General features: G+C 39.1%; 1 protein-coding gene across 12 annotated transcripts in view; it reads left to right on the top strand.

Moving 5' to 3' along the window:
- Positions 1-24,492, top strand: part of SYTL2 (synaptotagmin like 2) — a 120,683-nt gene extending 96,191 nt beyond the window's left edge. For 5 of the 12 annotated variants that reach the window (XM_059883024.1, XM_059883025.1, XM_059883023.1 and 2 more), the window contains 12 exons: positions 624-725; positions 2,717-2,770; positions 4,002-4,049; positions 7,708-7,802; positions 10,690-10,809; positions 12,135-12,304; positions 13,694-13,796; positions 16,216-16,386; positions 18,404-18,482; positions 21,009-21,108; positions 22,369-22,574; positions 23,418-24,492. In XM_059883024.1, coding sequence (XP_059739007.1) covers positions 624-725; positions 2,717-2,770; positions 4,002-4,049; positions 7,708-7,802; positions 10,690-10,809; positions 12,135-12,304; positions 13,694-13,796; positions 16,216-16,386; positions 18,404-18,482; positions 21,009-21,108; positions 22,369-22,574; positions 23,418-23,563 — 1,394 coding nt within the window. In that variant the 3' untranslated portion in view covers positions 23,564-24,492. Of the gene's footprint in view, positions 1-623; positions 726-2,504; positions 2,771-4,001; positions 4,050-7,707; positions 7,803-10,689; positions 10,810-12,134; positions 12,305-13,693; positions 13,797-16,215; positions 16,387-18,403; positions 18,483-21,008; positions 21,109-22,368; positions 22,575-23,417 lie in introns of those variants that run through there. The other 7 variants (XM_059883027.1, XM_010820814.4, XM_005226685.5 and 4 more) reach the window with 4 other exon arrangements.
- The last annotated feature ends 1,406 nt before the right edge of the window (positions 24,493-25,898 follow it).

Consider the following 25,898-nt stretch of genomic DNA (forward strand, 5'->3'; position numbering starts at 1 on the left):
TAATGCTCCTAAAACCATTTTGTGGCTGTCTTCAAAAGCTAGAAGTGAAGGGGAAAGGTTCAAATTTTAGAACAGAACAAATGACGTGCCTAAAATAGAGGTGTAGAAGACTTAGAGAGCACATTGCTGTTACTGCGGTCATTATGTTAATCTTGTCTCTGTATTATTTGTGCTTACAAATATTTCTTATGCTTACAAGTCATTTCTTTAAATGACTTCCCTGGTGGCTCAGTGGTAAAGAATCCACCTGCCAATCCAGGAGACACAGGAGATGCGGGTTTGATCCTTGGGTCAGGAAAATCTCTGAAGGAGGAAATGGCAACCCACTCCAGTATTCCTGCCTGGAAAATCCTATGGACAGAGGAGCCTGATGGGCTACAGTCCGTGGGGCAGCAAAGAGTTGGATACAACTGAGCATGCACACACATGCACTGATATTCTTTAGTGAAGAAATTTTATTTTCTTCTGTGGACTGCCTCATAGAATGGATAAAAGTATGGAGGCTTATGGCATAATACCTCCTTTCAACCTACCGTTTCAGTGTCCATTGATTTATTAAGAGTTTGATTGTTTTCTTTTTTCGTTTGTATTGTGCAGTATTCATCGGTTTTGTCTTGTAACAGGTTCAGAAGAAGAACCCAGTCCTGTTTTGAAAATTTTGGAAAGGAGTGCTGCTAGGAAAATGCCTTCCAAAAGTCTGGAAGATATTTCATCAGATTCATCAAGTGAGAATAAAGTGTGCCCCACTGTTCGTGCCCCGATCTAAGCTTAAAAATGCTTATGTGCTCTTCTGTGGCCTCGCTGCATGCTGTTGTACCCTGAACCCCTAAAGGAGGGGTTAACAGATGAGAACAGCTTTTCCCAACTGAGCTAAACAGGCTCAGCCAAAAGTGGTTGGAACTTCGCTTTTAAAATAACACATGAGGTTTGGTTACAAGTACACTAGGTTTTCTTGAAGAATCCCAGTTTGAATATTTATTCAAACACTTTCAAACACTGAGTTGTAAAAGACTGTGGTACCTTGTGGTTCTAGTGGTAACAGCTGACATTGATTTAGCACTGTGTGGCAAGATGTGGCTAAGCGTTTTATGTGCATGATCTCATGTAATTGGCATAGGCAACCACATGTTGGGGGGGGCACAAATTGTTATCCCCATTTTACAGATGAGGTAAGTAGAGTTCAGAGAGGTAAAGTAATTTGCTTCATACCATGCAGCAGAGCTAGGACTCAAAATCAATAGGCTGTTATCAAGAGCATTTATGAGGTGATTGTATTACATATAACTGCTTCTTGTCTGATAAATTTTTGCATGATATGGAGATGAATTCATCCCTGGCTTCAGGGACTTTGCTTTCTCTTTTATCCCTTATGTCCACCCATTTCTTTTGGATAGTGGAAATTTAAGCTCAAAGACTGCCTGACATACAACACTCCAGGCACACTCTTTCCCACTGCTTTAATTGGTGAAGGATTTCTAGACTAGTAACATAAAGCATAAATCTGTTTGACAAACAGATTTAGAGACTGTGACTTCTAGGGGTTTTGTTCTTATTCTTTCTAAGCTAAGATGTACCCCTGGGATTACAGATGGTCATGAGGAAATTTATCAAGTGCAAGTTAACCACTGCCAAACTCATATGATTAAAACTTGATCACTTTCATGTTTGGGATATTTCTATGCATCTGCAGTTGACACTGAAAAGTTTCCGATTTTAAAAAGGAAAAGAAAAAAGAACAAGCTATGCCACTAAACAGTTCTTAAAATTCAGAGATTTTCAGGGCTGTGAAGGCAGTATTCCCAATTTGGAATGCAGCCCTCACCCCACCAAAGATCTTGGAATCTCAGGGTTAGAAGGGACCTTGAAGGTCACCCATTCCAAACTCCCCCTCCAATGCAGGAATTCCCTCTAAAGCCTCAACAGGTGGCCAACCCCCCACATCCGCCTGATTGCTTCCAGAGAAGGCTAGTCCAGTCCTTTGTTGTTCAGCCCTAATTGTCCTTTCTGATGTTAGTGATGGACCCGAAGGGGAAAAAAAAAGACTTCAGCAACAATTGTCCAATTTGGCAAACCTCTAGCCTGAGAAACATGGGGCTATTGCCATGGTGCAGCTTTAAAGTACTCAGGAATGTGTAGGGTTAAAAAAAAAAAAAAACACTATCAGCTGACGGGTATTCCTGCACGCTCCCTTCCAAATACCGATACCCACTCTCACACTAGCCTGCCAAGATTCCACTTAGCAGCTGGTCCCCACTTACATCTCTTCAGTTGACTTCCCAAGCAAGGCTCCCAGAGGCATGCACACATGATGATGCACGCCCAGAAATATTTGTTAATGACCGTGGGTTTGGGAAGGTGTTAGTCATGGCTAGCATCTTACCCTTTCCAGAAGAATAGAGAGGCTGTTGCAGCCCCGTGCTTTCTCCTGCTGCCGGCCGATTGCTTGCTCTGAGCTAACCCTCTAACCCTTGGGAGTCCGTGTGCAGCAGTGTGCTGATGTAAGCTGCATCGGGGCTGAAATGGGAGCTCCCGCTATGGCACTGGCTCGAGTAGCTAATCTAAAGAGAAAGTATTTTGGGGAAGACATCTTGGTTGCACCCCTCACACGGCATCTTGACTAATTGCTTCCAACTCCAGGGGCTTCCAGGGACAATCTCATTGTTCTTGCTCGCCAAGGGTCAGTCGTGTTAACCATTTGTTAATTTCTCCTGCACAGATCAAGCCAAAGTAGATAATCTGCCAGAAGAATTAGTACGTAGTGCTGAAGATGGTAAATATCTTTATGTATTTGCATGTCTGTCTGTGTGTTAGGTTCTGGGGTGGTTTGGGCGGTCACCGGGACACAGCTATTGGGATAAATAGAAGAACGTCACTTGTCACTATGTGATGAATAGTGCCTAAGTTGTTATAAAATGGTTCTGACTTGGTGCATTTAATACTGTTCGTATTCTTAAGGTTTCTGCTAGTGATACTGGTATGAAGATCTCATCAGAGACCCTTGGGAAGCAAGGGTTTCTAAAATAGGAAATCGTATTTCTATGAGCATGAGCAGATTTTTGCTACTCTGACTTGCAGAACTCCTTGTGAAGGCAGGGAGAGTGGCATGGGTTCCTGGGTTAAGTTAATCCTGTATTTGATTTTCAAGTCGGCATATAGATCTCTCTAGATTTAACTGGTAAAGATTTAAGATCAAAGGAAAGGGTCCCAGAACAAGACTGGGTATCTCGCCTCTGCTTACGTCAATAACCAAGTATAGACCAAGGGTGAAATTGACTGACTCTGAATATTAAGGAGCCAGAAGTTCTTGCAGCTTGTCTATGGATCAGGCATTATACTTGGTTCAGTTATAAAATGAATAGGGTTATCGTGGGGGCAAGGATGGAAATGAGTCTGATTGTTTATGGTTCAGCATTTATTCAAATATGTAATTTATACTTGTATGCTAGAATTTTGTTTTCTAAGTTGCTTTCACTATAATAATAAAAAATGTATGTTAGCTGAGCTTTCTCATATAAGATGAAGCAACAGAGCTCCTCAAAGGTCATTCCTTACTTTTGTGTAATGGTTTTGTCTTTTATGTTGATAACCATTTCACTGAAGTAGGTGGGGCAGCGATTTTTATCTTCATTTTACAGATGAGAAAAGCTCAGAGAAAGGAGGTGATCTGTCTGAGCTTTTGTAGCTAGTCAGTCAGTGAGAGGGTGAGGATGGGAACCTCAGCTTCACTCCTAGCCCAGTGCTCCTTTTGTTTTCCATGCCATGGCTTAATGAGTAAGGAAAGACACTGAACGTGTATGCTGGATGTTGGATTTTTAGTTGAACAGGAGACCTCAAAGAGGCTAAGGAAGAATTGCATTGGGGAATGGATGAAAGCAGGCTGAAAACCTGTCAGATGTATTCTGCAGTCTTAGTTGTGAAACTGACATTTGAGCGTTACTTTCATGTCTCTTTAATCTTTCTGTTAAAATGGTATTTATTCTCAATGTTGCTCTTCTGAGTAGATCAAAAAGCAGATCAGGAACCAGACACAAATGAATGCATTCCAGGAAGTGAGTAGCAGGATCTTTCTCACAAATGACTAAATGTTGCCACTTTACATGGTGTTAAATGTACTGAAATAACTAACCCCATTAATAATGCAGCATTTATTATTGTACTAAATTCTTACAGCTTACAAAACTATTTCATTCTGACAAGGGTTTTATTTATTAAAAGTATTTTACTACTCTGTGTTAATTCATGATTCTACTGAGGGATAGTTATATATTTTTAAAATTATATATATATATATGTATACGTTATATATACACACATTATTGCTGAATACTATTATGCTTTTGCCAGTCTCCCTGCTCTTTGAGTCTTTACTTAAAATGATATCACTTGGCAGTATGGTCTGGAGTACTGGATCTCTTATGGCCTCTAAAAAACACTATAGACAGCAAACAATTTATAATGTATTTGGACCTAGGAAAAGACTGTACTTTGACAATTAGTATGTAGTATGGCTGTGTATGCCTGTCTACATTATCTCTGGAAGCAATTTTTTTAATGCCCAGGGTTTAAGCTCTGAGGTTCAAAACTAAAATAGTATAGTTCAATATATAAGGCAAGTGAACCTCTGAATCTTAAGTAGTGAATGCACATGGCAACATGGATGGATCTAGAGGGCTTTATGCTAAGTGAAATAAGTCAGAGAAAGACATAAATGTGATCTCATGTATATGTGGAATCTTAAAAAATGAAAAACAACGTGCAGACTCAAAGATACAGAGAACAAATGGGTGTTTGTTGGGGGTCATGATGGGGTGAAAATGTGCAGGGGATTAACATAAAAAATAAATCATGGGAATGTAATATACAGTGTAAGGAATATGGTCAATAATATTGTAATAACATTGGGGACAAATAGTTACTAGCGTTATGGTAATCATTTCATAATGTATGCAAATGTCCAATTACTAGGTAGCACACCTGAAACTAATATAATACTGTATGTCAACTATGTTTCCATTTTAAAAAAGAAAAATGTATGTATAGTTATGGTAGCTCATATGCATCAACTAATTAGTATCCACCACCAGGGAAAGATAACGGTTATTCACTGTTTTCTGTTCACTCTTAAGACTGTTGTTCTTAACTGTGACTATTGTCTTGAGTACAAATAGTGCATTAAAAAGGGGTTTGTGGGGACTAGCAAAGAATGCAGGTATGTTTGTGTGTCTTCTTGGCATCCCTTTTCAGAGGTGGTTTCAAAATCCTAGGCGTTGGAGTGATGAAGATACACCTACCAGCCCATAGGATTTTTAATAAGTTTCCCAACAGTCATTGGATGTGCTAATGGTTCTTAAAGAGAAGCGTTGCCAAAGGAAGGAGCCATTAGATAGAGGAAAAGTGCTGATGCTTGAAAACAGTGACTTCTCATCTGAAATCTGAAACTCTGCTCATGAGGTTCTCCTGCCAGAGATGAAGGCGCTGAGCCTTGGCACATGACCTAGGAAATAAGGCCGTCCAGGCTTCAGCCATTGGTGTGTGTTCTCTGTCTGGCTGCCGCAGAGACAACCAGACTTCTGTCTCTCAGGGGTGTCGGGTAAAGAGGCTTTTCCAGTTGCTGTTGAACCGGCAACTGGATACTTAAGTTTGGGCATCTTAGTTTATCTTTGTATGTTTTATTCAACATTTAGCCTGAGGAGTGAAAACAAAGCATAGACATGGATGATGTGTGCCTATATATCTGTGTCTTCATTTGTGACCTCCTAATTAGCTGAGTTTTTGGTCAAGGCAAAGAGGCTAATCAGTGCTAAATTCTAGATAAGTTAATTTCCCTTTTTTTGTGGTATTTTCCAAGATGACTTTTAATGCCTGGGCTGGGGTTATTCCTTTTCTTTAGTGAAGAGTGTGTTCTTACCATAAAACAAAATGAAATGCATGGTCAAAACACAAATAACTAAAGCCCAGTAAACGTATTACTAAACTGACTACATTTGAGTAGTAAATATATACTTTGAAAATAATACGGAGCAATGTTATAAGAAAGTTTTGCATACTCATTGGGCTATCCTTTGCCCTTGTAGGACCTGATCTTATACTGTTCAGTATAAGTCACTCAAATACGCACCATGGGAAGTAATTAAAGCAGGTTATCATCTTGTAAGACAACATAAATATATTTTGATGCATTTGTGAGCCTAAAACTAGGTGAGAGCTATTATGTGATAAGCAAATATTTAATAGTTCAAGTTTCCATTTTCCTTTATTAGATTTCTTTTAACTAATGATAAGTGTACCTAATATTTAGGGCTAAACTTGAGCCTTTTGAGTTATATGTAGACAAATAATTTGATCTTTATTTATCTGTTTTCCTCGTATCTCTGCAATGAGAAAGTCAAACCAGTATATTTATGTCACATGGAAAAGATAATTTAAAGATTTCCTATCAGATATTTACTTGTTTAGCAAAGACATATATAGAGCCTAATATATGTAACACATATAGCACTGTTCTGAGTGCCTTGAAAAATATTAAGTCATTCAATACAAAAGCTCTGATTCACCATAAGAAAAGCTTAGACATTGTCATTCTTAGACTGCTGATGCTGCTACTGCTAAGTTGCTTCAGTTGTGTCCGACTCTGTGTGACCCCATAGACGGCAGCGCACCAGGCTCCCCCGTCCCTGGGATTCTCCAGGCAAGAACACTGGAGTGAGTTGCCATTTCCTTCTCCGAGTCAAATATTTGATTACCCTGAAATACAGATTTAATAGGAAAGTGAAAAGTGAAAGTGAAGTTGCTCAGTCGTGTCCGACTCTTAGCGACCCCATGGACTGCAGCCTACCAGGCTCCTCCGTCCATGGGATTTTCCAGGCAAGAGTACTGGAGTGGGGTGCCATTGCCTTCTCCCATTCTTAGACTAAGAAGAAGAAAAGTTTTCTAACTAGAGTTAAACATATTAGGAAGAGAATTCATCATCTTGTTGTGACTTCCACATATATACTTACTGTATCAAAAAGAAACCATGTGCTACATTTTCATATTAAATTCTTAGAGTATCTTAACCTGAGTCATTCATACATGGCCTTTGGATATCACTGTTGAAAGTTATCTGGATTGACAGATAGCTAAATAATTTTTATTTTCAGAAAATAATTAATTTTGAAACCGTAGTCTCTTATGATTCTGAGGGAGAAATACTCTTACAGTAATCCCAACAATCACCAAGGAATCCAACCTCCTTTTAGACATCAATAGCCAGGACACTTTTATGATTGAGTTGTGTACAAAGATCCTTGCTATTCAATGAAATAGTTTTTCAGCCTGCAGCATGTTAAAAAATATATCTCAAGGAGATGAACCAATAAAGTACAGATCTTGTGGTTCAAAGATCTACTGTGAAAAAATGTAAATTAAAACCAATTCATCTTAGTGGTATATTTCAGTATAATTCAAATCCAGTTCTCTGGTCCAATAAAACCTAGTGGTTTTTAAGTTCCGTTTTCTGTTTGGTTCAACTCCTTGCTAGTTCTCTCTCTATAATTTATGAAGATTGCATGTTGCTTACCCTACGGTCCTGTGCATGTGAACTACTGTGCCTTTAACCATTTTACAAAAACGTCTCTGTTCATAGATGGAAAAGTGTGTTTTCAACGTATGCCTTATGTTTGTCTGACAATTGTGAGGATAATTTTGAATGGAAATGCTGCTGTTTAGTTTCCACAGTGTCTTCACAGCCTGATAATCAGTTTTCCCACCCTGACAAACTCAAAAGGATGAGCAAGTCTGTTCCAGCATTTCTCCAAGATGAGGCAAGTTTGTCTTTTGTACCTTCCGAAAAATGGAACCAAATAAGTGGATTTGCTATGCCAAGGTTGGTGTGTTTGCATTAAGCCTAATAGCGGAGACCTAAGAGGCCGCAGGGGTGACCTTTGCCTCCCCTGTCAATAGACATAGTGTTTTTGGTCCTGGAACAAGGCAAGGCATATCTCATTTGACTCATACAGTAACTTTTTGGTGGTGAAGCCAGATTGCATACAGGGAATGTGACTTTTGTTTCAAAATAAGGAATTCAGGCAGAAAAATGTTGGCATGAACTTCTCTGTACTTTAGAGTACAGTTCATTTGTGAAAGTTTAGTCTAGATAGCATGACTAGCTTGAAAGCGTATGTTAAAATTACAGAGTATCAATGACATGGAAAACTTTAAGGATATCAACCAGGTGTAGGCACTTTATATACATTATCTCATTTAATCCTCCAGTAACCCTGGAAGGTGGGCACCATCACTATCCCCAGATGTTACAGATGAGCAAACTGAGATTAGGAGAGATCAGGCAACCTCACTCAGCTAGAAAGGGGCTGAACCCAGGAGTGGAGTCCAGATCTGACCTTCATGCTATTAACTACTATCCCTTCCGTTTCAAATAAGAACATGACTATTATCTGTTATTCATTTAATTCATAGTGAGTACCAGGCACTCTGATATCTTTAACTCTTACTAACAAAATGTGATAGGTACAAATTTTTCCATTTTATACAAGGAGAAAGAGCCTCACAGAGCCTTTCCCCAAATTCAACAGCTACTAAAAAGTAGAGCTAGGATTTTAACTCAGGTTCTTTGACTTAACTAAGATTCCATGTTTTGCAATCAGGTAATTAGGAGTCTGAGGTTTGATGTTAGACACTCCCACCCCTAGTTATGCTGCTGATTTGCTATGTGGTTGTGAACAATTTCCTTAACTTCCCTAAGCACTTTCCTAGTACCTAACTCATTAGACTGTAAGGAGTCAGTGAGATAATGCCGGGAAAACATGCAGCGCAGTGCTGACACGTAGTACCTTAATGCTTGCTGTTGCTGTTTGCAGTTTTGGTCTGATTTTTCATGATGAAATAGAAGCTTCATCCTTTCTCTTAGTAGATGGAATGTAAGGAAAGCTCTGAAAACATACAAATTACATCCCTCCTCCCCAACCTCCAGGGAACCCTTCTGTCTACACTTGAGCCTTCCATGAACTGTACCAGAAAATATTCAACCCCTGCATGTGCTTAAGAGCCCACATTATAGTTGCTTTGGAGAAGCACTCATTCTTTGAAACAAGCTCATGAGCTAGAAGCCAGCATAGGTACCTCATGGGGTTCCTGTGGCGTTATACCTTTGTAGATGTGCTTTGGTCTTGGCTGGTCATATGAATAAAACATCTCATAATCTGAGAGGCAAATGATACCAGTTGCTGATTTTTTTTTCTCCTTCCTTCAGTTTTAACCTGCTGCCTCATTGCTCCATGCAAAAGATAGTCCAAATAGTTTGTGGATCAGAGATGCCAAATTAAGCTGTATTGTTTTAACCTTTCAAAGTATTTGGGGTTGGACTGAATGTTAAAGAAAGTGGGATAAAGTCAGACTTTGCTTCTTCACCCACTGTCCCTTTGAGGCTTACCATCAGTCACATTTGTTGAGTGCCAACGTTGTGAAAATCAGTGTTACAAGTCATCAATACAAGGTCCTGTCCGTCCAATAATCACTAATGATCTGAGGTACCAGGTAGAATGTATTATGGCTGTGATAGAGGGAAATGGTCTCTAAGCATGTGGGGAGGGAGTGTGATAATAGAAACATTAAAAAGGTGTGGATTTTTTCATCCTTGAGGAAGGATTCTTTTCTTATCCACATAAATCATTATTTTTTTTAACTCCTTTCTTAATCTGCATTAGGATTGGCATCTGTTACATTGACATGTAATTGCATGGCCCTGGAATATGTTGGCATGAACTAACCACTCCTTTGTAAAGGTGTTTCCCTAACCCCAGGAGCCACTGAACTGCTCCATAAACTCTCTAACCCCAAAAGGAGCTCCTTCTGACTCACAGATCCTTAAAGCTACCATCTAATAAACTATAGATCTAAATATAATAAAATTTATTATCACCACTTTTTCTTTCTTGACCCAGGTAAATATTTCCAGGGACATATTTAAAATAAATACCTTACTGCCATTTTAAAAAAATTGTTAAAATACAATGTGGGTAGAATGTATAATCCAATATACCTCCCTGTAGCAACAAAAAAGATAAGCACAGTAACTCTATAGGAATACCTAAGAGGTGGTTTAAAATTACATATCTGTTCAGTTCACATATGTGTGTGTGTGTATACACATACATGCATATATGAAAAACTTGAAACACAGATCAGATTAGAATTGTTTTCCCTAGTTTAATAGTGTCTCAAGTAAAAGATTTGATTTTTAGGGAAGTTATGCCTATGTTACCGAGAGGAATTAGGCATGACATTTTATGATTTAGGGGTAAATATTAGACCTTTTATTGTCTAGGTAAAGATAATTTCTCATATGTAGCAAAAAAGTTTGCCAAGCAATATAAATGTATAATATTAAGAGAAAGCCAAGAAAGCTCACAATATGCTATCTTCTGTAGCACCTGGGGGCCACCCTGCTGGTGAAAAAAAAAATCACTTTGCTGTTTCAGTAGCTAAACACTGCTCTCCTGCTTAAGTGAGATCCTGGGTAGACCACCCACCCCATCTTGAATCCTATTCCTTGGCAGTTAGCACTGCTGTCTTTTGACCTTGGAAAATGTCATACATGAGTGGGATACCAAGCTATTATCTTTATCTAAACTAAGATCTTGATCTTGACTCTTTCTGAATTTGAATTTTGTATTATATGATGTTTTGTAGAGTGATGACAGAGAGACAGATACAGCATCAGAAGGCAGTTACCAGCTCAGCAGACACAAGAAGAGCCCAAGCTCTTTAACCAATCTTAGCAGCAACTCTGGCATGACGTCCTTGTCTTCTGTATGTAAACAAAGGCTTTGTGTTAATATCCCTCTGCTTCTGCCAACCTTGCTCTGCCATGCTCCTGCTCCTGTAAAATGGCCTTTTGTTATATTTCTCAGATTCCAGGGGCGTGAGAGGTTTGTTTTTTATCTAACCCACAATTAGCTTCTGGCTAGCTACATCTTCTTTTCTTCTCTTTTTTTAATCACAAGACAATTCATATCCGAGATAAACAAATACGGTTTGTTTTGGATGTTAAGTACTTCAAAAATAAACCTAAATTATCAACAAGATGAACCACTAAACTTCTCTGGGCGGCGAATGGGGTAACTATTACAAAGTCTGCTTTTATCAGACATGATTTGATGTACTCTTTGCAGGTATAGAATTGTACCTCTTTTAGCAAGTCATTTATTCTGACGACTAAAAGTACTGATTCACATTAAAAGGAAAGGTGATTCTTGGCCTCATGGAAGGATTCAGAATGGAATTTTCCAAAGGAAGCTCCCTGAGTATAGTTACTCAGATTTGATTTGGAGAATTTGACTTTATATAGAAGTGAGATAGTTTTGTGTGTGCATGTAGCATGTTATAGAAATATATATATATATATATGTAAATATATCCATATACATTTATCCAAATATCTATGATCTGTATATACATGCACAGATCTCATCAGATATGCTAAATGAATGATAAATCTGTGCTTAAATTCTTACTGGCCTTGCATTTTTTCAAACTCTTTAAAAAAAAATCTATTTAAATTGAATTTCTGCTGATAACAATCAAATGTATGGCCTTGGGAAGGTTTTAAACTTCCTTCATCAATCATCCATTTTCTACCCTTCCTGACCTCTAAAAGTGTATGGCTCAGTAAGCATTTTCTTAGAGGCAGTGGATGGGTAACATAGTAAAATTCCTTTTTAGTGCCTTGGAAATTTGATAGAGCAAAGTGTCACTGTGATTTGTGTGCCCTGAGGCTTCTCACATCCTCTTTATTTAACATTTTAAATTCTAAGCATGCCTAAAAATGGGACTCTGAGTGCCCCCTACTATAAAATCACCCTGTTTTGAAATGAGTCAGTATCTAAATAACTTTGCATTTCATACTTTTCATCCATGTCTCTTACAGGCAGTTTTTGTTAACCACCAGTCATCATGTCATGTATATCATGTCAGGTTGTCTGTGTTGGTATGCTTTTTTAATGCCACATTAAATTAGCTGCTTTTATATGCAAACTAGAGAAATACTGGCAAGCAAAGATTACACCCATGTAATCCTTGCGCTGGATTCGAGAGTGAGACAGACACAGACACCACGTGTTTTCCCGCGCTTTCAGGTCAGCGGCAGTGTGATGAGTGTTTATAGTGGAGACTTTGGCAATCTGGAAGTGAAAGGAAGCATCCAGTTTGCCATCGACTACGTGGACTCACTGAAGGAGTTGCATGTTTTTGTGGCCCAGTGCAAAGACTTAGCAGCAGCGGATATTAAGAAACAGCGTTCGGACCCGTAAGTACATTTTGGAGACACTGTTTTCTCTTAGTTACTCTTGTAGAAATTGGGAAAGAAAGAAAGAAATTGAAGGGAAGGTATGTGTGTGACTGTGTTAAAAAGGAATGTTTGGGGGAAAAAAACGGGATTCGGAGTGGGGGAGAAAAAAAGAGTTGGGGAAAAATGCTGTTTATAGATTCATACACCAAACTTACTAAATTGTAAGAATGTCAGAGAAACACAAAGCATTTCAAGTTGGAAGGAACCTTTGAGGTCATCTTGTCCTGATTCCTTCTTTTTTACAGTTAAGGAAACAAAGGATAGAGAAGATAAGCACTGTTTGTTTATAACAAACGGTGAGACTTGAGCCCCCTGTCTCCACACACGTTTAGACTTTCTCTAAAAGGAGGGACGAGTTGGGCATACTTTATAGTGCTCAGTGATGCAGAGATAGTTAAGGTTCTAGAATAAGGTAGTTTCCACATTTAAGTTATATTCTACAGAACTTTAGGGGGAATTACCAATTCATTTTTGAAATCACAGGTTTAATGGCATTTCAGTTCAGTTATAAAAGTTGAATGACAGTCCCCCCCTTACCCCTATGCAGAAGTCTGATTCTTAATAATTTTGCTAGCATAAGCCCAACCCTTTGTTTTTGTTATAAAAGCTGCGGGGTCCCATAGCTTTTCTTTTTCCTTTTTTTTTTTTTGTTTTACATTGAATATGGCCTGATTAGGTATGTACCAAGATTTTTCTTTCAGAAGACAGTCTTTTTTAATTCTGCAAGCATCAAAGCCTTTTCTTAATAAGACACTAGCCAATGAAATTAAGCATCACATTAGAGGTCAGTTGTCTTCCCCCTGCCCTACATTAGTTAAGGTCAAAGGAAAAAAGGAATTCAGGGACTATCTCTTAAAAATCTTCAGAACAATTTAAAATGATCCATTCCACTGAAATCACTTAAAAGTTTAAGTATAAAGGTGCTGATGAGAGCATTTATTATATACTACTTTCCCTGCTGCTGCTAAGTCGCGTCAGTTGTGTCCGACTCTGTGTGACCCCATAGATGGCAGTCCACCAGGCTCCCCCATCCCTGGGATTCTCCAGGCAAGAACACTGGAGTGGGTTGCCATTTCCTTCTCCAATACATGAAAATGAAAACGGAAAGTGAAGTCGCTCAGTCGTGTCCGACTCTTCGCGACCCCATGGGCTGTAGCCCACCAGGCTCCTCCGTCCATGGGATTTTCCAGGCAAGAGTACTGGAGTGGGGTGCCATTGCCTTCTCCGACCTTCGCTAGTGTCATGAAATAATTATTCCTATCAATTTCTAATGTATTTTTAAAAGTACAGGTAGACATGTCACTTTTATTTTCTCTGACCTTCTTGTCTGTTCAATTCTCTTTTTAGATACGTAAAGACTTACCTATTACCAGACAAAGGCAAAATGGGCAAGAAGAAAACACTTGTAGTGAAGAAAACTTTGAATCCTGTGTATAACGAGATACTGCGGGTACCTACAACCTCTCTATCTAGGAAAATCCCAAATGGTGACCTATGCATTTAAAAGGCCGTGTCATCTTGGGTAATATCTCTGCAGAGGAAGTCAGTCCCCAAGAGAGAAGGAAATGAATAACCACTTTCTGAGAATCTGCTTTGTATGAGATGATACACCATGACTGTTGTATGCCTTGTCTCATGCACGCCCTCCATGCTCTGCCAGGGATTATTATTATCTTCATCTCACAGATGAGGCAAATGAAGCTTAAGGAAATAAAGGAAACTGGATACACCGATGATAAAGTTGAGCACTGCAGCCAAAACAATCTTATAAAAGCCCAATTCTGATCGTGTTATTTCTCTGCTTAAAATCTTGGAGGACTCCCATTAGCCTTAAAGTCAAGCCCGCCCATCTTAACATGCACACCCCTCCCTTGAGAACCTGAGCTCTGGCCTCATCCTTCCACTTTCTTCAGGTTATCCTGATTCCTTTCTGTTCTTCGGAGGAATTACATTCTCTCACTCTGCTGGGACTTTCTCTTCCTTCAAACTGGGACGTTCTTCCCCATGCTGTCCATAACTACTTCCCACAGCCTGAAATGCCTCTTTCTGTGAGAGGTTGTCTCTTAACTCCTAAGTTTCCCTGCTGTCTGCTGCCTCAGTCTCTTTGTTTCACAATAGGCAGTGTTGACTTTCAGCACTTTAACCGCTGGTTTAATTGTAAATTCCCCAAGAGCAGGGATCAACTCTAGGTGGTTTATAAACTGCATACCGTGTGCAAATGACTTAACCCTTCTGCACTTTAGATCTGCAAATGGGAGATAAGAAGAGTACCTATCTGGGACTTCCCCAGCAGTCCAGTGGTTAAGAATCTGAGCTTCCATTGCAGGGACCACAGGTTCAATCCTTTGTGGGGGAACTAAGATCCTTCCTGCTGCACGGTGTGGCCAAAAAGTTTTTTAAATTAATTTATAAGAAAAAAAGAATAGTGCCTACCTACCTCAGTAGTTGTGAACATTAAAAGAGTTAATACGTGTAAAGTGATAAGTATGCATTCGTGGGTGTCAGTCACTTAGTCATGTCCGACTCTTTGTGACCCCATGGACTGTAGCCCACCAGGCTCCTCTGTCCATGGTTTTCTCCAGGCAAGGATACTGGAGGGGGTTGCCATTTCCTTCTCCAGGGGATCTTCCCAACCCAGGGATCGAACCCAGATCTCCTGCATTGCTGGCAGATTCTTTACCATCTGAGCTATAGGGAAGTCCATAGTATAGTATGCACTAAACACTTAGTAAATGCTGACTCTTAGTACAGTGTCTGGGATAGGTACTTTATAAATGTTTATTGGAAGGAGAGATGGCTCGATAGATGAGTGGAGAATATACCTTGCTCAAATGCCCATGTTCTATCTTCCTGAAAACTGTCTCATGCTGCCTTAGTCAGGGGTAACAGATTATTTAAAACAACAAATGTGAGAAATATTATTCATTCTTTCTTTCTGAAAATTCTGTCCAAGTATTTGGTTATCCTCTGAGAAAGAGAGCGGCATTAAATTAACCCTCAGTTATCCATGGGTTAATTGTCTGTAGATTTTCTGTAGCAAGTTTTTAATTACAGTTTGACTGTGATACACCTCAGCATCCTTGCTATATCTAGGTCATCTACTTCAACCACGAACTCAGGAAAAGCCAGCTCATTTAAATGGTAAACTCAGAGAAAAGCAAGTCTACTACAACCAAAATGGACATTCAAGTAGTATATCATAAAGCCAAGTAGAGATTATTTTTAGATTAGAAAGACTATGTCCCTTCCATAATTATATGGACTACATTTCAGATTAAAACTGTTAGGATGCCCCCCAAAAAGCAAAAAACAGGTCGATCTTTTCTTAAAAAATATTTTGTCCTTGCCAAATATCAATGATTGGAGAGATTGTATATATATGGAGCAGGTGAAATATGGGAACTCTTCTGTACTTTCTTTTCAATTTTGTGCAAATCTCAAACTGCTCTAACAATTAGTCTATTAAAAAAAAATACCTTGTCCTCAGGTAGAAAACAGACCATTGGATTAAGCTTCATTTGTATTTTTAGACTGAATTGGATTCCTGTTATATCTAGTTAGAACTAAAAACATCCAGTAAAAATTGAATAACTGGCTTTTGTTTTTAGAGAGCTATTACCAACTATGATACTTGAGCCATGATTTGCTTTTCCAGAGAGGGAAAGAAAAATCAGCTTTTGTGAAAGATGAATTTTAGCTCTTTGAAACGAGACACTTAGAATAAGATGACTTTGCAGTATTTTTGAGACTTGAAACCTAACAGATGAGAAAATCTGATCTACACAGAGGACTTTATCTTCACCTCTATGTCATAACTTTGGCCTGAAATAATAATATTTACCCCTTTAATTTCCTTCTTTGAACTGCAGTATAAAATCAACAAGCAAATCTTAAAGACACAGAAGCTGAACCTGTCTGTTTGGCATCGAGATACATTTAAGCGCAATAGTTTTCTAGGGGAAGTGGAACTTGATTTGGAAACTTGGGACTGGGACAACAAACAGAATAAACAATTGAAGTGGTACCCTCTAAAGCGGAAGGTAAGTTTGGAGTTTTTTGTTTGGTTTGGTGGTTTGGGGCCTGGGGTTCAGGAGAGAGCTGCTATAAGATTCCATTTTCATTCAGAATGCTTATCCATTGTTTGGGATCATCATGTCTTTTCACTCTGTCCAATAAATCTCTTAGGCTCCTTTCTATGTTTTGTAGTGTTTCTTCCCCTATCTATTCTTTGGGCTGGCTAGTTTCTGCTAACCTATCTTTTAGTTCAATAATTTTCTTATCTGCTGTGTCTAATCTAGTATCTGTCTAATATCTAGATGGATATCTATGGGTCCTCAGTTATTATACTTTCAGATTTATATTTTCACTTGACCCTTTTTTAAAGATTCTATTTCTCTGCTACAATTCTTTATCTTCTCAGTATCTTTATGAATTTATTAATCAAAGTTACTCAAAGTATGTATCTGAAAACTCCTATATCTTAAACATTTGTGAGTCTCATCTAATTTTTATTGTTTAGTCATTTGGCCCTTTGTTCTGGTATGCATGTTCATTTTTTTTATTGCACGCTGGACACTGCATGTGAAAAATTCTAGGGATAATTTGAGAGGGTTTACTTTTGCATTTGACACACAGAGAAAGGACACACTGCCTCAATCTAGCCTGGTAACGAACTGACGAGAAGCTTTCACGTGGTCTGATCTCATTTTTCTTTGCCCATATTTCTAGGCTGTGGTCTTTCATGGGCTCCAACTGAAAACCTAGGTAGTAGTTTGCATATTTTAGCATGTATCCAACCTGGCCCCAAAATATGCATTTCTAACAAATCCTCAGGCATTGCTGATACTGCCGGCCTGGGGCCCATACTTTGAAAACTATCCATCTAGAGTGTTTTCTGAGACCATCTCTCCTTAGCTGGCCAAATTTTGCCTTCCCAGCCCCGTGAGAGGCTGTGCTCAGCTTCTTAGCCTCTTTCTGCTAAGTCTGTTGTACTCTCAGTTAGCACTACTCAAAATGCAACTAATGCCTTGAAGTGGAAAGAAAGAATTTCAGGCTACAACAGCTTATCCATTTGAACCCTATCTATCTTAATAATTCTTCAGCACCTTCAAATAGATTTGTTTAATCTAGTTTTTTTTTTGTTCTCAATGTGACGGTTAAGTGTGATACATACAATTTATACAAACTTTTAAGTATCTATACAGTAAAGCCATTCTACTAAAGGAATGGTTCCAAAATACCACATCAAAGTCACCTGAAGCTCTTATTTCTAGGTCTACCCAAGACTTGCTAGTTAAGAATTTCTCAGAAGTTGTCAAAAGCATCTCATTTTTAGCTTTTTTCCGTTATGTTTCTGACATATAGCCCTGTTTTGGCAATAAGGGTCTAAAAGACTAGAATTTGAAAGTAAAACCACCTGTTCTATAATAAATACACATTTTAAAAAATTTATTTATTTTAATTGGAGGCTAATTACTTTACAATATTGTGGTGGTTTTTGCCATACGTCGACCTGAATCAGCCGTGGGCGTACATTGTAATATACATTGTACCTTTTACATTGTAAAATGATTGTTCAGTTTTTGTTATTCTTACAGGCATCTCCTCATCTGGTCTAAAATAATTAGGTTAATGCAGCTATGAAAATGTATAATTTGTTCCCCACCCATACCCCAGCTCTTCCTACTCCTTTAAAGAAAGAAAATACAGATAAGTTGTTTTATGTGCTGGCTGGATCACTAACAAAAATGTATGTATTTTTATAAAAATCTAAACATTTCAGAACACCTTTCCCATCTCCAAGAAACCCATTCTGATTTCTCTGAACTGAAGGACTTAAAATGTGTTCTGGGTACCCTGCAGTTTTCCAGGATACACAGTGTAGCCTTCCCAGATATCAAAGCAACAGTCCATCTGTGATGGGGAGGGAAATTTCAATCCAGGGCACTCATGAATGATACCTATGCTCAGAAATGAGGCAGATATGGCCCTGTAACAGAGCACCAACAAACAGGGTGAATGTTTTGTGTCTCACAATGACATGCCTTCATTTGCCAGACAGCACCAGTTCCCCTTGAAGCAGAAAACAGAGGTGAGATGAAGTTGGCTCTCCAGTATGTCCCAGAGCCAGTGCCTGGTATGTACTGATTTTCTGTCCAGATTTATGGCCTTACTTTAGCCCTCCCCTCTCCAAAGATTTCTTTGAGTTCTATGTTGTTGTTTTTTATGTTTATTTTCAAAGGTGAAGCTCTAAATTAACTTACTAACTTAGTAAGGGTCCAAATGAGTCAATCCACACTTGTAAAACTAGAACATTTTCTTTATTTTTAATTGTGATCAAAACACATTAAAAAAAATACATAACATAAAATTTTTCTTAACCATATTTAAGTGTGCGATTAGTTGTGGTTGTTCTGTGCTTACTCAGTTGTGTTCGAGTCTTTGCGACCCCATGGACTCTGCCAGACTCCTCTGTCCACATGATTGTCCAGGCAAGAACACTGGGTGGGTTGTCATCTTCTCCTCCAGGGGATCTTCCTGACCCAGGGACTGAACCCTCATCTCCTGCATTGACAGGTAGATTCTTTACCACTGTACCTCCTGGGAAGCCCATTAGCAGTGTTAAGCATCTTTACAATGCTGTGAAGCATGTCTCTGGACTTTTTCATCTTGTACGTCTGAAACTCTATACCCATTAAACCACAACTCTTCTCTTGCCCTTCCTTCCAGGATCCCCTTCCTGGTAACCACCATTATATTTTTTCTGTTTCTTTGAGAAGAATTCTCATTTTTTTCTCAGCCCAGTTTGCAGCCCTTGTTTTAACTTCGGCCTCACTCTCCCCAAAGTTTGTATCTACACAGTGTAAATGGCCTTTCCTGTGTAGTGCTGTGATATAAATGGAAACTGGAGTAATTTTTTCCCCCCACAGGTGGAAATGAAAAGAATCCATATTAAGCCCCTAAGAAATTAGAGCTCATTTGTCCTCTACTCTCAAGGTCTCATTAGGGTAGAAAGTTTTTTCTTCAGAATTACTACATCGCATCTTTGATGTTAGAGCCTCAGGTCTCTAGCACAGTTAAGGAGCAAGAGACTGTCAGGAAATGAGTGCTAACCCTTCTCTCATTTCTCACACAGTTCCCTAAGTTACTCTCCTTAAGAATTCATATGAGGGACATCTGTGGTGGTCCAGTGGCTAAGCTTCTGTGCTCCCGATACAGGGGGCCAGGGTTCAATCCCTGCTTAGGGAACTAGACCCCATGTGACCAACTAAAAGTTTGCATGGCACAACTAGCCAGCCTGAATACTGCATCTAAGACCCAGCACAGCCAAATAGATAAACAAATAGAAATAAACGTTTCTTAAAGGTAGTGGTATGACAGAAATGATAGTGAGGGCAGTGATTAAACAGAGAAAGGCATTCCAATCCAGCTTAAAAAAAAAAGAGAGGACAAGCAAAGCATATCTGTAGGCCACATGGCACCCAAACTGCCATCTGGTTACATCTGGATCTTTTTAAAAGACAGATTCTTTTCTATATAATTTGTATCCTCTCATTTATGGTCAACATACATAGAAATTCTGCTAGTCTCATTTCCCATTTTCCCCATGATTACTTTTTGCTGGGGGAAGGGCAGGAGACCCCCATGTGATGGACTCCAGCTTGTGTGAGTTTTTGCTCCTATAATAGTTTCTCCTCCCTGGAATAGCTTCCTCTTCCCCTAAACCTATCCAAGTCTTTAGATGAAATCCCATCTCCTCTGTAAAGCTTTTCCTGAATGCATTTACCCTCACTGATCACATCATCTTCTAGAATGTCACAGTAATAACTTGGCATTTCATTCTATATTACATTTTACTGCTTTTATTGAGTTTCTGTCTCTAGCTTACCTGTACGCATTTCCCAAGCACATAGATTTCTTGCATTCCTTGTATATCCAACAGCATTCCTAGCACAGGGCTGAGCATATATTAGATGCTCATTAAACACTGATCGGTTGACAGATTGGGTTCACCCATCCAGAAAAACATGGGGTCGCAAAGAGTTGGACACAACTGAGAGATTAACACTTTCACTTTTTTCCCTCCATCCATGTGCACCCAACCTATATAGAAACTTCAGACTAAGGCCAATTTCTCAGCAATTCCCTTCTATAATATTGGCTCTTACATGTGTCTATACAATACTCCTATAAAATGCACAACTACTTTTAACAAGAGTGGCTATACCTAAACCAGTACCTGTTTTGGTTACTTTATACTCAGGTTTGTTTAAATGCTTCCTATGAGCACTGATTGATAGTGGTATTAATATTTGAAAAGTATATGCATCTCACTGAGTAGTTTTGAACATAACTATAAATGGATGATTCACATACCTAATATCTATAATTGATCTTGTTGAGCCAAGCAAGACCCAGAAACAATGATGTAATATTCTGTACTTGCAATAAATTATTTTTATTTTATTGAGCTACTTGAGCTCACTACAGTCAGACTATGAAAAATGTAATTAAGAATAGATATAATCATTGATGATCATATCAGCAAGCACTCAGTCACGTCGCTGTGCCAGACCATTTTTAGATTGGCATCTTGGGAGGCAGTACTGCCAAGAGAGGAATGGCAGTGGAATTTCATTTTCTCTCTCTTTTTCTGTTATAGGTAAAAAACTTCCTACAACTGGAGAAGTGCACATCTGGGTGAAGGAGTGCCTCGATCTACCACTGCTAAGGGGCAGCCATCTAAATTCTTTTGTTAAATGGTACCAGCATCGATAATTCTGCCTCCCTCAGTTCCAAAATAGCCTGGCCTTTGCCAATTGGTTTTAATTTTCTGTAACTGTGATGCTGAAGTTCATCATTCATAGTATAAATGAAATAACTTGAGACAGTGGTGACACAAGCTAGAAGGATCTTTGACATGAACCCCCTGCAAGGCTCCATTTAGTTTAATAGGGAATACATACAACAGGAGGTACATCTGCTGGTGAGGACAATATTCAGTACCAAAGGGTTTATGAAATGGCTAATGGTGATACCACACCCCTTGTATCATTTGTCGAACATCTGTATTGTGGCCCATTTGCAAAAAAAGCCTTTTGCATCAGCCTGTGAATATCTGGAAGTTATTTGATAAACAGATCCACACTAATAATTAGCTCATAAGAGCTTGAAACAGTTTGGGTTTTTAAGTTGCAAACCTTTTTCTCAGTTATAATGTAAATGCCTGGCATCTAGAAAATAGTGACTAAACAGATGTTATTGTGCTATCCTGACTCTCTCTAACTAATTTTATCTATGTAGATTTTATCAGAAGATGAGTTATTGCTACTTAAGTTTATATGACATTATTTAGGATTTTCCCTATACATATTCTTCACAGATGTCAACTGGTAAGCTTTTCAGCTCAGGTCAATCTCCCATTCTAAGACTAGGCCCAACCCTTCTTGCCTTTACAAGAGGCATGGTAGGGTAAATTAGTTTCAATTATTACCATAAATTATATGTAAATAATCACAAATATGTAATATAATTTATTCCCAAAGTCAAATCTAGGGAATTGGAGAGGTTTCTTTTCTTTTTCAATTCTGTACAAGACTAATTTCTTAGCCTCTCACAGATAATCAGGAGTAGATTTTAGAGGAATCCTCAAACAGTTGCTATATAGTAAATGCTAAATGCAGGTACTGAACTAAGTTGTTTGCTTAATCTGTAATTCTAATATTAACCTTATGAGGTAGGCATCACCATTCCCATTTCATAGATGAGGAAGCAAGCGTCTGAGAAGTTAAGTCGATTTCCCACAATACACAGCCAATAAGTAGCACAGTCAGGACTTCCTCAAAGCAAATCTGGTCCACTCTAGTGCGTAATCTTGCCAGCAGAATGCCCACCATTACCATCTCTCTACGTTCTTTTTTCTTCTATTTCCTCTTGCCAATCATCAGTAGCTGAAGCACACTAAAAACACGAGCGTTTGTTGTCTTACTCACATGCTCTCACGGTAATGTTTCCTTTTGTAGTACCATCCTTCCAGACACAAGCAGGAAAAGCCGCCAGAAGACGAGAGCTGTGGGGAAAACCACCAACCCTGTCTTCAACCACACCATGGTCTATGATGGGTTCAGGCCTGAGGATCTGACAGAAGCCTGTGTAGAGCTTACTGTCTGGGACCATTACAAATTAACCAACCAGTTTTTGGGAGGTCTTCGGATTGGCTTTGGAACAGGTAACGTGTGTTACATTTTAAATTTTCCATGAGTCTAATGCTTCTGGAGACACTAGAGGTTGGTTGGTTTGCTTCTTCCTAATGAAAACAGAGACTCTATTTCTGTTAAGTGTGGTGAAATGAATGAGTGAAGGAATGTCAAGCTGTGTGCCAGGGACTCGAGATATGAAGACTAACAGGATGCTGTGTTTGTCCACACAGAGCTTAAGTGATTGTGGGGGAAACCAGAAAAGCCTTCGTCACTACCCTTTCCTGAAAAACCGTTTATGGCCCTTCATGGCTAAATGTGTGCTTTGCATAATAATAGCAGCTAACATTTATGGAGCACTGGTCACTGTACCGAGTGCTTTATTTGCATTATTGCATTCGATCCTCACAGAAGTTCTATGAGTTATTTCTAATGTTATACCCAGAGACACTGATGTTCCAAGAAATTAAGAAACAGAGCTAATAAGTGGCAGAGCCAAGATTCAAAATTGAGTGTGTTAGACACTAAAGCTATAACTACACTTTCTTAGGGATCACCTACTGTCGCTTTCAATCCAATGCTGGAATCCTCCCTACTGTTCCATTATACACCTGACAGATTCTCATCTACATTTTATATGGTCAAGAAGAGAAGTCATTACTGAGAGTAATGAGAATAATCCCAGTTGTGGAGAGTTCCATTATCAGACATCTCATATGATTAAACAGATCTTTTCTTCTGTTGAGTCCCAGCCCTGCTGGTGATGTTAAAACTCTCCCTAGCTGTCTCCATTGGTGATTATAATTAGGAAATGACTCAGTTTTTCCCAATGAACTATTCCTTTCTAAATGCAAAGCTTCCCCTTTTTTGTCCAGGTAAAAGCTATGGTACTGAAGTGGATTGGATGGACTCTACTTCAGAGGAAGTGGCTCTCTGGGAAAAGATGGTGAAGTCTCCCAACACTTGGATCGAAGCAATCCTGCCTCTCCGAATGCTGTTGATTGCCAAGATTTCCAAGTGAAGCCAAAGTCCACGGGCTCCTCCACTGAAAACCACCAGACAGGTGGAATCCGATCTTGTAGGCAGAGATCCTCACCTTCCATCTGTTGCCTGGAACAAATGCTACATAGCATGTTAAAGTCAACCTGCACATGCTTCTTTGGTTACAAGGACTAAAAAACTAAAAAAATAACAAAATGTGTAACTTAATTTGTGACTGCAACATTAAAAGAAGATGGTTGAGAAAGCTAAGAAAATCAAAGCATTGCTGCTGCTTCAAAGAAAAAGCTGCCAAAAAAATATTAAATGTTGTTAATAAGAAAAAGTTTCCAGTTTGCTATCATGTGTTTCAAACCACAAAAGGGTTAGGAAGGCCTCCCACTTGATCACTGAAAACCCTTGCAGGAATTGAAAAAATGTTGGTTGTTGAAGAGTGACTCAAAGATATTCCTATGAGCAGGGGGGAAAAAAAAGATTAGAATATCGTGAAGATAAAGAATTTGTTCATAAGAAAACTATTCACTCTGTAGTCTCTACTGAAATATGGAATTCCATGTTAGGGCAATGAGACTGAATTTACTGCATGTATTTTTGCTTTGAGAAGTGTTCCCTTTTCCCAGTGTTTAAAGTCTTATGTGCTTTGGTGCCACCCACTGGCCATAGGTGAAATTAAGTTTTTGGCTTAATTTTCTCCTAAGTTTCAAGCCTGTATTTTATCATAGGGTACCCATATATAAAATGAAGAACAAAACCTTTGCATATATAAGATTCTGTTTTTCTTACAACTCTACTATATGAAGCAGCATGAGAGTGGTCACAAACATGATTTGCGACAAAGTTTTAATTAGAATGTAAATTGTTAAATTATACTGTCCTTTCCTATGTATGTATAATTTTCATAAAGTATTTTGTAAAAACCCTTAGAATAAATTATTATATGATTTAATGGTATTGTCAAAGTAATCTGACTTCTTATTTTAAATGAAATACTTTATGTTAGGGATCTTAAAGTCCAGGACTTCCCTAGTGGTCTAGTGCTTAAGAGTCTGCCTGCCAATGCAGGGGACACAGGTTCGATCCCTGGTCTGGGAAGATGCCACATGCCACGAGGCAACTAAGCGTGTGTGCCACAACTACTGAGCCCATGCACCTTAGAGCCATGCTCCTTACAAGAGAAGCCACTGAAATGAGAAGCCTGCACCCTGCAATAGAGAGTGGCCCACACTCATCACAACTAGAGAAAGCCTCATGCAGCAGTGAAGACCCCACACAGCCAAACATAAATAAATAAAAATTTTAAAAAACTTCTTTTAAAGAAGGAATTCTAGAATCTAAATTCACAAGCCAGGCTAAAGAACTTCTGGGATAATATTTCTCCAAAGTCTTTGCTGCAACTCTGGGCAAGATTTTCTCTAAACTGGAAGCTTCAGCTATGTTATTAAGATTAGAATTTTTATTTTGTAGAAGTAGCTGAAAGCTTTGAAGGTAAGTTGTCATTTATTCTTAAAGTTTTCCACAAAGACATTGTTGGGTCATTTAATACACGAATCATCATTCCCTGTTAGAACTCCACTAGCTCGTCATTCCCAAAACAAGCTGATGATGGCTCAGCGGGTAAAGAATCTGCTTGCAATGCAGGAGACACAGGAGATGAGTTTAATCCCTGGGTCTGGAAGATCCCCTGGAGGGGTAAATGGCGACCCACTCCAATATTCTTGCCTGAAAAATCACAGAGGAGCCTGCAGCCCATGAGGTCAAAAAGAGTCGAACGTGACTGAACAACTAAGCACGCAGGCAGGGGAAGCTTAGATGGTGACAAGACAGTGAGATCTTAAAACAAGTATCTAACAAATGTCATTGAAAACAGCTCCAGTGCTTGCCTCTTCCCCCAAACAAATGCTAGAACCTTTGACCCACTGGCCAGTAAAAGCAACTAACCTAGAACAACAGCCTTGTCCCACTGTCTTTCGAGGTCTTTTAGGAGGTTGTTTGTCTAGTTGTATTTCCTCTTCCTGTTCTGACTGCAGCCAAGGGCAAGACCAGGTGACCAGACACACACCTCCGAGGTTGGCCTGCAACCATAGCCGACGTACAGACCCTGTTTCAGCCCCTGTCACTTCATACTACAAGCTACTTTCTCAGCCCTTTTTCTTTTTTTTTTCCAGTTACCTTCTCAACCATCTGCTAGCATCTAGCCATCTCAGAAGCACTAATGAGATCGCTTCTAGTATCTCCCCATCCAGGGCTAGGACTGCCTGCCTCCCCCAGCCCCAAATTTGCAAAACACCAGAGTGGACAACAGCACCATCCTTGCATCTACCCAAAGAACTTCCAACTGCCTCAGGACGTCCAGGGAG

Source organism: Bos taurus, chromosome 29 (assembly GCF_002263795.3).
Source record: "Bos taurus isolate L1 Dominette 01449 registration number 42190680 breed Hereford chromosome 29, ARS-UCD2.0, whole genome shotgun sequence".
NCBI lineage: Eukaryota > Metazoa > Chordata > Mammalia > Artiodactyla > Bovidae > Bos > Bos taurus.